This window comes from Pseudophryne corroboree, chromosome 2, assembly GCF_028390025.1.
Source record: "Pseudophryne corroboree isolate aPseCor3 chromosome 2, aPseCor3.hap2, whole genome shotgun sequence".
Lineage (NCBI taxonomy): Eukaryota > Metazoa > Chordata > Amphibia > Anura > Myobatrachidae > Pseudophryne > Pseudophryne corroboree.
This window is the reverse complement of record NC_086445.1, coordinates 649974351-649987086: the sequence shown is the minus strand read 5'-3', so window position 1 is coordinate 649987086 and position 12736 is coordinate 649974351. Positions and strand designations below refer to the sequence as shown.

Sequence of the window (12736 nt, the reverse complement as noted above, 5' to 3'; positions counted from 1 at the left end):
CCCGAGGGGTCTCGGCTTTACAAGTTTGATACCCTGGCTGAGGAGGACCTAGAGTTTGCTCATTCGGAGCTGCAGAGTCATCCGCACTCTCCCGCCCGTTTGGGAGCTTTGGTATAATCCCCATGGTCCTTACGGAGTCCCAGCATCCACTTAGGACGTCAGAGAAAATAAGATTTTACTCACCGGTAAATCTATTTCTCGTAGTCCGTAGTGGATGCTGGGCGCCCATCCCAAGTGCGGATTGTCTGCAATACTTGTATATAGTTATTGTTTAACTAAAGGGTTATTGTTGAGCCATCTGTTGAGAGGCTCAGATATATTTCATACTGTTAACTGGGTATAGTATCACGAGTTATACGGTGTGATTGGTGTGGCTGGTATGAGTCTTACCCGGGATTCAAAATCCTTCCTTATTGTGTCAGCTCTTCTGGGCACAGTTTCCCTAACTGAGGTCTGGAGGAGGGTCATAGAGGGAGGAGCCAGTGCACACCAGGTAGTCCTAAAGCTTTCTTTAGTTGTGCCCAGTCTCCTGCGGAGCCGCTATTCCCCATGGTCCTTACGGAGTCCCAGCATCAACTACGGACTACGAGAAATAGATTTACCAGTGAGTAAAATCTTATTTTTTGTTATATTCCTTCTCTCAAGTATGTCATTCTCCTGCGGGCACTGTTTACCTATAACTGAGCTGTAGGAGGGGGCATAGAGGGGAGGAGCCAGCACATCCAGTTGAAGAAATTTAAAGTGCACTGGCTCCTTTGGACCTGTCTATACCCATCGTACTAATCTGTCCCCAATATCCCTTATGGAGTACAAGAAAAGGATTTACCGGTAGGTATTTAAAATCCTATTTTTTTTCTATGGGGTAAATCTCAAATTTCGCAGCTATTTGGCTATCTTGGCTGGAGTTTAAGGGAACGCCGACATACCGCACTTACATGTATTTGTAGGCCGGTTTTCAGTGCTTCTTCCAGTACAATTTAGTTTATTGGAAGTTGAGATGGTTATAATATGCCTACTTTGCTAGTCACCCTGTTTTCACTAGGGATACCTTTTCTCCTGTTTTTGTTACTCTTTCTCTTTTCTTTCTTTCCTTTATGTCTCTTTTTATCAGGTGTTTTGATATTCAGCTTTAAAGGTAGACTTTTCTGTATTATTGTAAATAGAGGCAGTTATTCTTGGAGATTGTACAAAATATTGAAATGTTCTCAACTATGTTTCACTGCGCCTTTACTAATAATGGGACAGATGTATTAACCTGGAGGAGGCATAAGGAAGTATTAAAACAGTGATAAGTGCAAGGTGATAAACGTACCAGCCAGTCAGCTCTTAACTGTCAATTTACATATTGAAGCTGATTGGCTGGTGCGTTTATCACCTTGCACTCAGAGCTGGATTAAGGCATCAGGGGGCCTGGGGTACTAAAGACAGGGGGGGCCCTAAGGTGTAAATGTAAAATTATAATGTGTATATATATATATATATATATATACATACACTCTGTATCATTTGAACTAAGGGGAGTATCGGGTAGTTTGGGTTAATTACCTATTTCATATATACATACACACACACACATATATACCCATACACACACACACACACACACACACACACACACACACATACATATGGGTTGGTCTGATAAGCCGGCGGTATCCCAATGATGAAAATCCTGACAGGGGCAAGGTAAGTATACTTACCTTTCCACAATGCCCCGCTAACCCTCCCCCACCTCTGCAGCCTAACCATAACCCTCCCCGGGTGTGCTTAAACCTAACCTTCCCTTCGCGCAGCCTAATCCTAAACACCCCCCCCCCACACACACACACACCCCACCCGCAGCCTAACCATAACCCTCCCCGGGGGTGCCTAAACTAAACCTAATCTCCCTGTAGCCTAAACCTAGCCACCTCTCCACAGCCTGACCCTAACTGACCCCCACCACCATGGATTACTTCTCCGGTGGCCCAGCAAACACTCGTTCGGGTTTCCAGTGGTCGGGGTTCCTAGCACTGCAGGGATCCTGACCTGATCACACACACACACACACACACACACACACACACACACACACACACACACATGGAAAGTTGACCAGCACTCCCTTACCATAGGTTAATTGCCCAGGTGCCATCCAACTGTAATAGAACTTCTAAAGGACAGGTAGCGCCACTCACAGGTCCTGCGAGACCTGTGAGTGCCGTTCCCTGTCATTTAGAAGTTTTAGATAGATAGATAGATAGACAGAACTCAGAGCCTGACTTCAAATTTAAAGCCTAACTTAAAAAAAATAAAATTCTGACTTACAAACATAAGAGGAGAGTGGGAGCTTGAATATTCCACTCCTTCTCTGTAGTGCACCCCGCCAGCACTAATCCCCACACGCTACCAGGGAACTTCCTCCTTTCAGCCTGAGGCTGCAGCTTGACTTCCTCCTATTGGGCGGCTGCAGGGGCAAACGCAGGATTTACTGGTGGGGGTTTCCATGTTGCACACATATGCACATTGCAGACACATACATTGCACACACACACACACACACACACACACACACACACACACACACACACACACACATTGTACACGCATACAAAGCACACCATACTTACTGACTTTCTAGCTGCCCAGACACACATACGTAGTACACCACATATATACACACTGCACACACATACATAGCACACCACACACAAACACACACACACACATATTGCACACACAGGGCGGTATGTACTATCACTGATCGCAGGTAATTGACGGTCATCGCAATGATGCTAATCGCATATGTACTAACATATGCGATTAGTATCGCAATGCAATGCCAGGGGAGCCCTGCTGTCAGTGGTAGTCCCGAGGGGAAGCCCTGCAGCTCAGCACCCACCGCACCCTGACCTCCTGCAGCATGGAGTACGGTCTGAGACCCCCTGCCGGCACCCGCCCATATCCCATTATATGCTCCTGCGTCCGGTCGCTACCACCATCAGCACCTGGAACCCCGGCACTACAAGCAGCTGTGTGGCCGGGGCAGGATGCGGGGCAGCTGCAGGAAGCACGGAGTGCACCGGCTTTCGGAGGACAGGGAGGAGGAATAGGAGGATCCCCACCAGCTGCTGCAGGAGCTCGGAGGCAGGTGAGGATCCTGGAGCAGGCTGCCAGGACCCTGGTGAGAGAGGGGTCAGCATTTGGCGGCGAGTGCGGTGGATTGCGGAAAGAAGCCCATAGGCTTCTATAGGGTGTCGCCATAAAAAGATGGCGATACCCTCCGCACCGATATGTGGGTCTAGGGTACATTTCAAAATGCTTTAAAACCCCCGAAAACGGGGTTTACCGCATTTTTCCCTTAGTACATCCTGCCCACTGCATACCACAAACAAACATAGCACACCATACTCCTACACATTGCACATACACATATCACACTATACACGTACATAGTACACCATACACATTGCACACACAGCACACCACACATACAGTGCACACAAATACATTTCACACCCCACACACATACATAGCACACCCCACACACACATTCTCACCATACGCATTGCACACACGCATACATAGTACAGTACACCACATACACAGCACACATACAAAATAAATTAAGCTGTCATCATTTATTAAAGATCGCCCCCCCTCTCCCCCATTCACCTTCCCCCGCAAGACACACACACCTGTCTCCCCAAAGTAGAGCGGCTCCGGAAGACACAACTCAGCAACCCCGGGTCAGCAGGTCTCACACGGAACTGCCTAGGAGGGGCTGACGCTGCAGCTCCCCCTACAGTCAGCCAGCCAGCCTCTTTGTCAGTGTGATGAGCAGACAGCTGCACGTTACTGACACAGCTGCCTGCGTTCCACACTGTCTCGTCCCTCTCCTTCCCCAAAAGAATCATCAGTGAGGATGGATCGGTGACCAGGCCCCTGCGTGCGCTGTGCTGAGCCATCGCTCAGTAAGCTCTGCAGTGGGGAGGGGAGCGCAATGCCCCGCAGTGCAGTGCCGCTGATCAGATCGGATTAGAGATCTGATCTCCGGCGATTGGAGGGGGGCCCTTTTCTGACAGGGGGGCCTGGGGTACTTAACCCCGGAGCCCCCCCGTTAATCCGGCTCTGCTTGCACTTATCACTGGTTTATCACTTCCTTATGCCTTCTCCAGGTTAATACATCTGCCCCAATGTTTTGATGTCTGTATTCATTGCTCTGTCTGTATGTTACTGGCTTAATAAAAACAGTTTAAATAAAAATAAATAAAAAAGGTACTAAACTACACAGGGGAAAACAATATTATTTGTGGGATTGCTGATTTAAGATGTGCCATTCCATTCCAAAACGTTTTGTTAGATTATTGCTACTTCATCCAGATTTGTATTCGTACATTTGTATTCACTATCTGAAGGCAAATCTGTCTTTTGTGTGCCAAATCTATGTTAAGAAGAATATAAAGGGCCGTATTCACGGGGCGATTTGGGGAGAGATGTATGCTGAGCAGTTCGCTCAGCATACATCTCTCCCCCCGCTCAGCACAGCGCGATGCAGCGGGTGAAGTCAGCGACCTGCTAGATTGGCCTGCAACCAATCTAGCACCAGCGATAGCGATGCGCGGGGCTGCGCATCGCTATCGCTGTGAGGGGTACACACGGAGTGATCACTGATTAAAATCTAAGCAATCTAGTCAGATTGCTTAGACTTTAAGCAGCGATCGCTCCGTGAGTAGCCCCCTTAACTTGTCAGGTAGTCAGATCCTTATTACTGGTCATGAAGTGCCTCAGTAAAGTCAGGTTCAAAGTAAATGCATAGATTGTGATCTCCTAATAATGAAAATATCCACAAAGTCTGCTTCCATTAGAGGTGCATTTTTAAAGTGAAACAAAACAAATGAAGTATTTGAACAAAATGTTCTACAAAATAACTTGTAATGATCTGAGTTGCTGTTTGCTTGTCCTCTGTAGGAATGCCGTCTGAACAGGCCTTCAGATGCTGGCCAACTCCAGTCTCGGTTAGAAAAAATTCTTTCCCACAACAAGTGTTTTGGATGGGACAAATGCAGTGAAAAGCCTAACTTTATAATATCGCACTATGCTGGAAAAGTGACATACCATATACAGCACATGGCAGAGAAAAATAAGGTATGTAGTCCGCATGTAAACTATTTACATTCAGAAATGTTATTTTAATTCTGTTACACCATGTATGACTTTGCTTGCCTGCTTAGTGATCAGAGATAAATATGTGGTGTGGAATTTGTAGTTGCCTTGAACCCAAGCTATACTATTTGAAAAGGACACACCTCCTAAAAAATGCATTTTCTCTTACGTCCTAGAGGATGCTGGGGTTCCATTTAGTACCATGGGGTATAGACGAGTCCACTAGGAGCCATGGGCACTTTAAGAATTTTATAGTGTGGACTGGCTCCTCCCTCTATGCCCCTCCTACCAGACTCAGTTTAGAAAATATGCCCGGAGGAGCTGGTCACGCTAATACACCTAGGGGGGAAACGGTCCAACCTCTTGAAGGGTTAATGGTCCCATTCCCCGCTGACAGGACACTAGCTCCTGAGGGAGCTATTCGCAAGCCCCACCACGGCGTGCGTACATTCCCGCAGCACACCGCCACCCTTAACAGAGCCAGAAGAAAGAAGAGTGGTGAGTACTAAGCCGGCGTCCCGGTTAGCGGGTCGCCGGCCATTATGGTGGCATAAGGGTACGGAGACATACGGCTTCTAACCGGGGTGGATTGCGTCTCCAGACTCAGTACACAACTGCGTCTCACTATACTGTACACAGTACCCACACTGGCAAACTAAGCATTAAAATTGTTCTGTCTCCATTTTAAGCATAAATTACCTCAGCCAGTATAAAAAAGCGGGAAGACCGCGCGCCATTGAAGGGGCGCGGCTTCACTATGAGAGGATCCAGCAGCTCACCAGCGCCATTTTCCTTCTACAGTGGACACAAACGCTGACTGACAGGGACGTGTAGCTCCTCCGGTGTGACTCCAGTTTACCTCAGAGGTACCAGGGGGTCATAGCAGGGAAAGGGGGAGCGATTTCTCGTGTACTAAATCCCCAATCTGGGTACTTAGTCTGCAACCTGGCTAAGCTTGACATTAGTGATAAAGGCGCTGTGTGCTCCACTATACCTCTGTGTCTCCCTAGAAGGGCTCTTTGTGGGTTAATTGTGCTTTTAACCTTTCCTGTGTGTGTGTGTGTACTGTCACATTTACAAATGTCAGGCAAAGAGTGTATTTCATGTACGGCAGATTGTTCCTCTTCCCCAGGGAGCTCACTACTATGTACTCAGTGTAGCGCACCTTCTCAGACTGGCGGGGCTGAACCAGTGTGGCTGAATTATATTAAAGGAATAATTTCCACTATTTCTAATAAATTGTCCCGCTATAAGAAAGAGACGCAGTACTTAAGAGTTCATGAACAGAGACTCAGTCCCCAAACCAGCGTCTCAGTCCCCTGTCCACAAAAGTGAACTCTGGCATTGTCCTGCAGTCTGATTCTGACACTGAAGGGTCAGACATGGAGGAGGGGGAGGTAAATACAGAAGGGGGGGATGCTGCTCTGTGACAGGGAAAAGCAGCTCTCATAGAGACGTTCTGCAAATTCCTGATTAGATGACAGAGGAGTGTGAGGAATCTTATTTTAGTGTAAAAGAAGTACTCAGTCACTTTTCATGTTAAAGGAATGGCATACTCATCGGTTAATCCTGAAAGGAAATTTCAAATCCCTAAAAGGTTACTCTAATTTTTTCCTTTTCCTCCTGAGGATAGGAAAAAATGGGAACATTCATGGATAGTGGATGCATCAGTGTCTAGGCTGTCACGGAAAATACATGTAGTAATGCCTGGCCCTGGTGCAGCCTCCCAAAAAGTCATGGATGATCATAAAATTGAGACTACACTCAAATCATCGTAAACAGCTGTGGGGGTGGCCCAAAGACCCACTATTGCATTTGTGTGGATTACAAAAAGCCATTGCTAAATGGTCAAATAACCTAATTGACGGGTTAGATTCCTTGCCTAGGGGGGAGATTGTTTTACTCCTGCAATATATACAAAGCCATAAAAGAGATAGGCTAGCTTAATGCACGCACCACTGCTATGGCAGTGTCAACACGCATGGGCTCGTGGCTACACCAGTGGACTGCTGATGCGGACACCAGGAAAAGCGTGGAAGGTCTACCATTCACAGGAGAAACCTTATTTGCAGACGAACTAGACAAAAGGGATCTCCAAAACTACTTCGGGTAAGTCTTCATATCTTCCTTCCGCAGCTCCCCCACCCAGGAAAGCTTACTCAGCTTCAAATTTACAGTCCTTTCGGAAAGCCAAGTTTAAGGGTAAATCCAGATGTGCTTCTACAGCCACCAGAGGCATAAGAGTTTAACTACGGAAACCAGCAACTGCCGGTTCTCAGGAACAGAGCTAAGGCTCTGCTTCCTCAAAGCCTTCAGCATGACGGTGGACCGCGATGCCTGGAAGACTGGCAGGTGGGAGGCCAGCAAAAATTCTTCAGTCACATCTGGACGATCTTCTGATAAAGGCGCCGTCCAGCTAGAGGTTGCTGGACCGCATTGGTCTTTCAACCAGACTTCTCAAGGATCACGGGTGGATTCTGAACCTTTCGAAATCTCAGAGCCGACACGGAGGCTTCCATTCCTGGGAATGATACTGCACACGGAGTCGTAGAAGATGTTCTGTAGTGGAATTTCATCTGGGACCTTTCCTACACAGGCAGGTGTGGAGGTGGGCCTCAATCTGGGCTCCATAAAAGTCCAGATTTCGGCATTATCCATTTTCTTTCAGAAACAATTGGCTCCTCTCCCTGAGGTCCAGACATTCTTGAAAGGTATTCTGCACATCCAACCTCCCTTTGTGCCTCCCACAGCACCTTGGGATCTCAATTTGGTGCTGTAGTTCCTCCAATCAGACTGGTTTGAACCATGACCGAAGGTAGACATAGAATATCTTACGTGGGAGGCCGTCACACTGTTGGCCTTAGCTGTTGGCGAGGCATGTTTCGTAGCTGGGGCATTGTGTCACAAGAGCCCCTATTTAATTTTCCATGAGGATAGAGCTGTACTGAGAACTCATCAGCATTTTCTTCCTAAAGTGGTGTCGGCGTTTCACATCAACCAACCTATTGTGGTTCCGGTGTTTACCAACACTTCTGCTAATTCAAAGTCTTTCGATGTGGTGAGGGCTTTGAAGGAGTATGAAAAGAGAACAGCTCGTCACAGAAAATCGAAAGCAATGTTTGTTCTTTATGATCCCAATAAGATTGGGTGTCCTGCTTCTAAGCAGTAAATTGCACGCTGGATCAGGCTCACTATCCAGCATGCTTATTCGACTGCAGGTTTGCCGGTTCCAGAATCTGTACAGGCCCACTCTACTAGGTCGGTGGGTTCTTTTTGGGCGGCTGCCTGCGGTGTCTCGGCTTTACAGCTCTGCCAAGCAGCTACTTGGTCGGGTTCGAAAACGTTTGCCAAGCTTTACAAGTTCGATACTTTGACCTCTAAGGACCTTCAGATTGGTCAGTCAGTTCTGCAGGAACCTCCGCACTCTCCCACCCGGTTTGGGAGCTTTGGTACTTCCCCATGGTACTAAATGGAACCCCAGTATTCTCTAGGACGTAAGAGAAAATAGGTTTTTAATACCTACCGGTAAATCCTTTTCTCTAACGTCCTAGTGGATGCTGGAGACTCCGTAAGGACCATGGGGAATAGACGGGCTCCGCAGGAGACTGGGCACTCTAAAGAAAGATTTAGTACTATCTGGTGTGCACTGGCTCCTCCCTCTATGCCCCTCCTCCAGACCTCAGTTAGAATCTGTGCCCGGCCAGAGCTGGGTGCCTTTAGTGGGCTCTCCTGAGCTTACTAAGAAAGAAAGTATTTTAGTTAGGTTTTTTATTTTCAGAGAGCTTCTGCTGGCAACAGACTCTCTGCTACGAGGGACTGAGGGGAGAGAAGCAAACCTACTAACTGCGGCTAGGTTGCGCTTCTTAGGCTACTGTACACCATTAGCTCCAGAGGGATCGAACACAGGTACCTAACCTTGATCGTCCGTTCCCGGAGCCGCGCCGCCGCCCCCCTCGCAGCAGAAGCATGAAGACATCGAAATCGGCGGCAGAAGACTCCTGTCTTCACGTAAGGTAGCACGCAGCACTGCAGCTGTGCGCCATTGCTCCCACAGCACACCCGCACACTCCGGTCACTGTAGGGTGCAGGGCGCAGTGGGGGGGGCGCCCTGGGCAGCAATTAAGATACCTTTTGGCAAAATTATACATATATACAGTCAGGCACTGTATATATGTACGAGCCCCCGCCATTATTTTTACACAGAAACGGGACAGAAGCCCGCCACTGAGGGGGCGGGGCCTTCTTCCTCAGCACTCACCAGCGCCATTTTCTCTCCACAGATCCGCTGAGAGAAGCTCCCCAGGCTCTCCCCTGCAGTAGAAGAGGGTAAAAAGAGAGGGGGGGCACATAAATTTGGTGCAAAAACAATATATACAGCAGCTACTGGGTTAACACTAAGTTACTGTGTGATTCCTGGGTCATATAGCGCTGGAGTGTGTGCTGGCATACTCTCTCTCTGTCTCTCCAAAGGGCCTTGTGGGGGAACTGTCTTCAAATAGAGCATCCCCTGTGTGTGTGGTGTGTCGGTACGTGTATGTCGACATGTCTGAGGTAAAAGGCTCCCCTAAGGAGGAGATAGAGCAAATATGTGTGTGAGAGGGTGCCTCCGTCGACAATGCCGACACCTGTTTGGATATGTGCAAGTGCTAAGGTGAATTTATTGCACAAAAGATTAGGGAACAGACAGGAAATCTACCCATGTCTGTCCCTATGTCACAGAGACCTTCAGAGTCTCACAATGCTCACTATCCAAAATAACAAACACTGATATCGACACGGAGTGTGACTGCCAGAATGGCAGAAAAGTATTCAATATATGATTATTGTAGTAAAAAATGATTTGCATGTCACTGATGACTCATCTGTCCCTGACACTAGGGTACACATGTTAAGCTTAAGAAAGCTGAGGTAAATTTTCCTCCTCTCATGAGGAAAAAGAGCGGGAATCTCCAGACAAGAGACTGCAGCTTCCCACAAAGTATTCTCAGGCAGTATCCTTTCCCCACTAGGGCCAGGATGTGATGGGAATCTTCCCCTAGGGTGTCACGTTTGCCCAGAAGGTAGCCCTAGCTATTCACAGGGATCCTGCAAATAGCGTGCACATTCTGGTACTTGTAATTGTGTCAGCATGGGTTTATAGCACTGTGGCAGCGTGGACAGGTACCTTATCAGCAGAGATTGAGACCCTAGTATACATATAGATATGTATAGGTATATATAGGTAAAGATGCTGTCTTAAGAGATATGTATATATATAAGACATGCCCAAGGAGACATGTGTATACTGGGTCCTAGAGTAATAGCTATGTCGATTTCTGCTTGACGTGTCCTGTAGAATATGCAATGGACAGATGATGCAGATTTAAGATTCTGATATTTTGCCTTATATTCCTGCACAGCCTAGGAAAGCACGGCATTATCAAATGCGGCCTTTCGAATAAAGAAACAAGAAAGTCCGAGGTGCGTCCTTTCTTGCCAGAGGCGGGGGCAGAGAAAAGAAGCTGCACAACACAGCTAGTTCCCAGGAGCAGAAGTCCTCCCCGGCCTCTGCAAAAATCCACTGCATGTCGCTGGAGCTCCACAGGCGGAGCTAGGCCCGGTGGGGGCACGCTTTCGTAAGTTCAGCCACAAGTGGGTTCACTCCCTATTAGATCCCTGGGCAATAGATGTTGTGTCTCCGGGATACAAGCTGGATTTGGAGAAGATGCCTCCTCACTGACGGCCCTGCCGGCTTCCCCCTGCGAGAGGGTAACAGGGTTAACTGCAATTCACAAGTTGTATTTTCAACAGGTGGTGGTCAAGGTTCCCTTCCTTCAACAAGGAGGGGGTTATTATTCCACCAGGTTGTAGTCCCGAAACCGGAAGGTTCGGTCAGACCCATATTGAATTTAAAATCCCTGAACATATACCTGGAAAGGTTCAAGTGCAAGATGAAATCACTAAGAGCGGTCATTGCAAGCCTAAAAAGGGGGAGATTTTATGATGTCTCGGGGCAAAAGGGATGCATACCTTCGTGTCCCCATTTATCCACCTAATCAGGCGTACCTCAGAATTGCGGTACGGAATTGTCATTACCAATTTCTGACGTGGCCGGTTGGTCTCTCCACGGCCCTGAGAGTTTTCACCAAAGTGATGGCGGAAATGATGGTGCTCCTGCGGAAGCAAGGTGTCACTATTATCACGTTCTTGGTCGATCTCCTCATAAGAGTGAGATTGAGAGAGCAGTTGCGGAACAGCGTATCACTTTCTCTGGAAGTGTAACGGCAACACGGCTGGATTCTATGTATTCCAGTGTCGCAGTTGGTTCCTACAGCTCATCTGGTGTTGAGTTTCCTGAAATCCCACTGGTTTAAGCCAATTAAAACCATGGAGCTAAAGTATCTCACGTGGAAAGTGGTCATGCTGTTGGCCTTAGCTTCGGCTAGGCGTGTGTCAGAATTGGCAGCTTTGTCATGTAAAAGCCCCTATCTGGTTTTCCATATGGACAGGGCAGAATTGCGGACTCGTCCGCAATTTCAGCCAAAGGTGGTGTCATCTTTTCATTTGAACCAACCTATTGTGGTGCCTGCGGCTACTCGTGACTTGGAGGATTCCAAGTTGCTTGACGTAGTCCGGGCTTTGAAGGTTTAGGTAACCAAAACGGCTGGAGTCAGGAAGACTGACTCGCTGTTTATCCTGTATGCATCCAACAAGCTTGGGTGCTCCTGCTTCAAAGCAAACTATTGCTCGCTGGATCTGTAACACGATTCAGCAGGCTCATTCTGCGGCTGGCTTGCCGCATCCAAAATCAGTGAAAGCCCATTCCCTGAGGAAGGTGGGCTCTTCTTGGGCGGCTGCCCGAGGGGTCTCGGCATTACAGCTTTGCCGAGCTGCTACTTGGTCGGGTTCAAACACATTTGCAAAATTCTACAAGTTTGATACCCTGGCTGAGGAGGACCTTGTGTTTGCCCATTCGGTGCTGCAGAGTCATCCGCACTCTCCCGCCCGTTTGGAGGCTTTGGTATAATCCCCATGGTCCTTACGGAGTCCCCAGCATCCACTGAGGACGTTAGAGAAAATAAGATTTTACTCACCGGTAAATCTATTTCTCGTAGTCCGTAGTGGATGCTGGGCGCCCGTCCCAAGTGCGGACTTCTTCTGCAATACTTGTATATAGTTATTGCTTCACTAAGGGTTATTTTATGGTTGCATCAGGTTTATCTGATGCTCTGTTGTTGTTCATACTGTTAACTGGGTAAGTTTATAACAAGTTATACGGTGTGATTGGTGTGGCTGGTATGAGTCTTACCCTGGATTCCAAAAATCCTTTCCTTGTAATGTCAGCTCTTCCGGGCACAGTTTCCTTAACTGTGGTCTGGAGGAGGGGCATAGAGGGAGGAGCCAGTGCACACCAGATAGTACTAAATCTTTCTTTAGAGTGCCCAGTTTCCTGCGGAGCCCGTCTGTTCCTCGTGGTCCTTACGGAGTCCTCAGCATCCACTACGGACTACGAGAAATAGATTTACCGGTGAGTAAAATCTTATTTTCTCCTAGTCCGTAGAGGATGCTGGGCGCCCATCCCAGTGCGTACTGTTACTTGCAGTTGTATTGT

At 47.8% G+C, this 12736-nt stretch overlaps 1 protein-coding gene across 1 annotated transcript in view; it reads left to right on the top strand.

The window, feature by feature from the left end:
- MYO19 (myosin XIX) overlaps positions 1-12736 on the top strand; it is a 450559-nt gene that overhangs the window by 266785 nt on the left and 171038 nt on the right. Inside the window, exon 15 of the mRNA XM_063955000.1 lies at positions 4951-5127. Coding sequence (XP_063811070.1) covers positions 4951-5127 — 177 coding nt within the window. The remainder of the gene's footprint in view (positions 1-4950; positions 5128-12736) is intronic.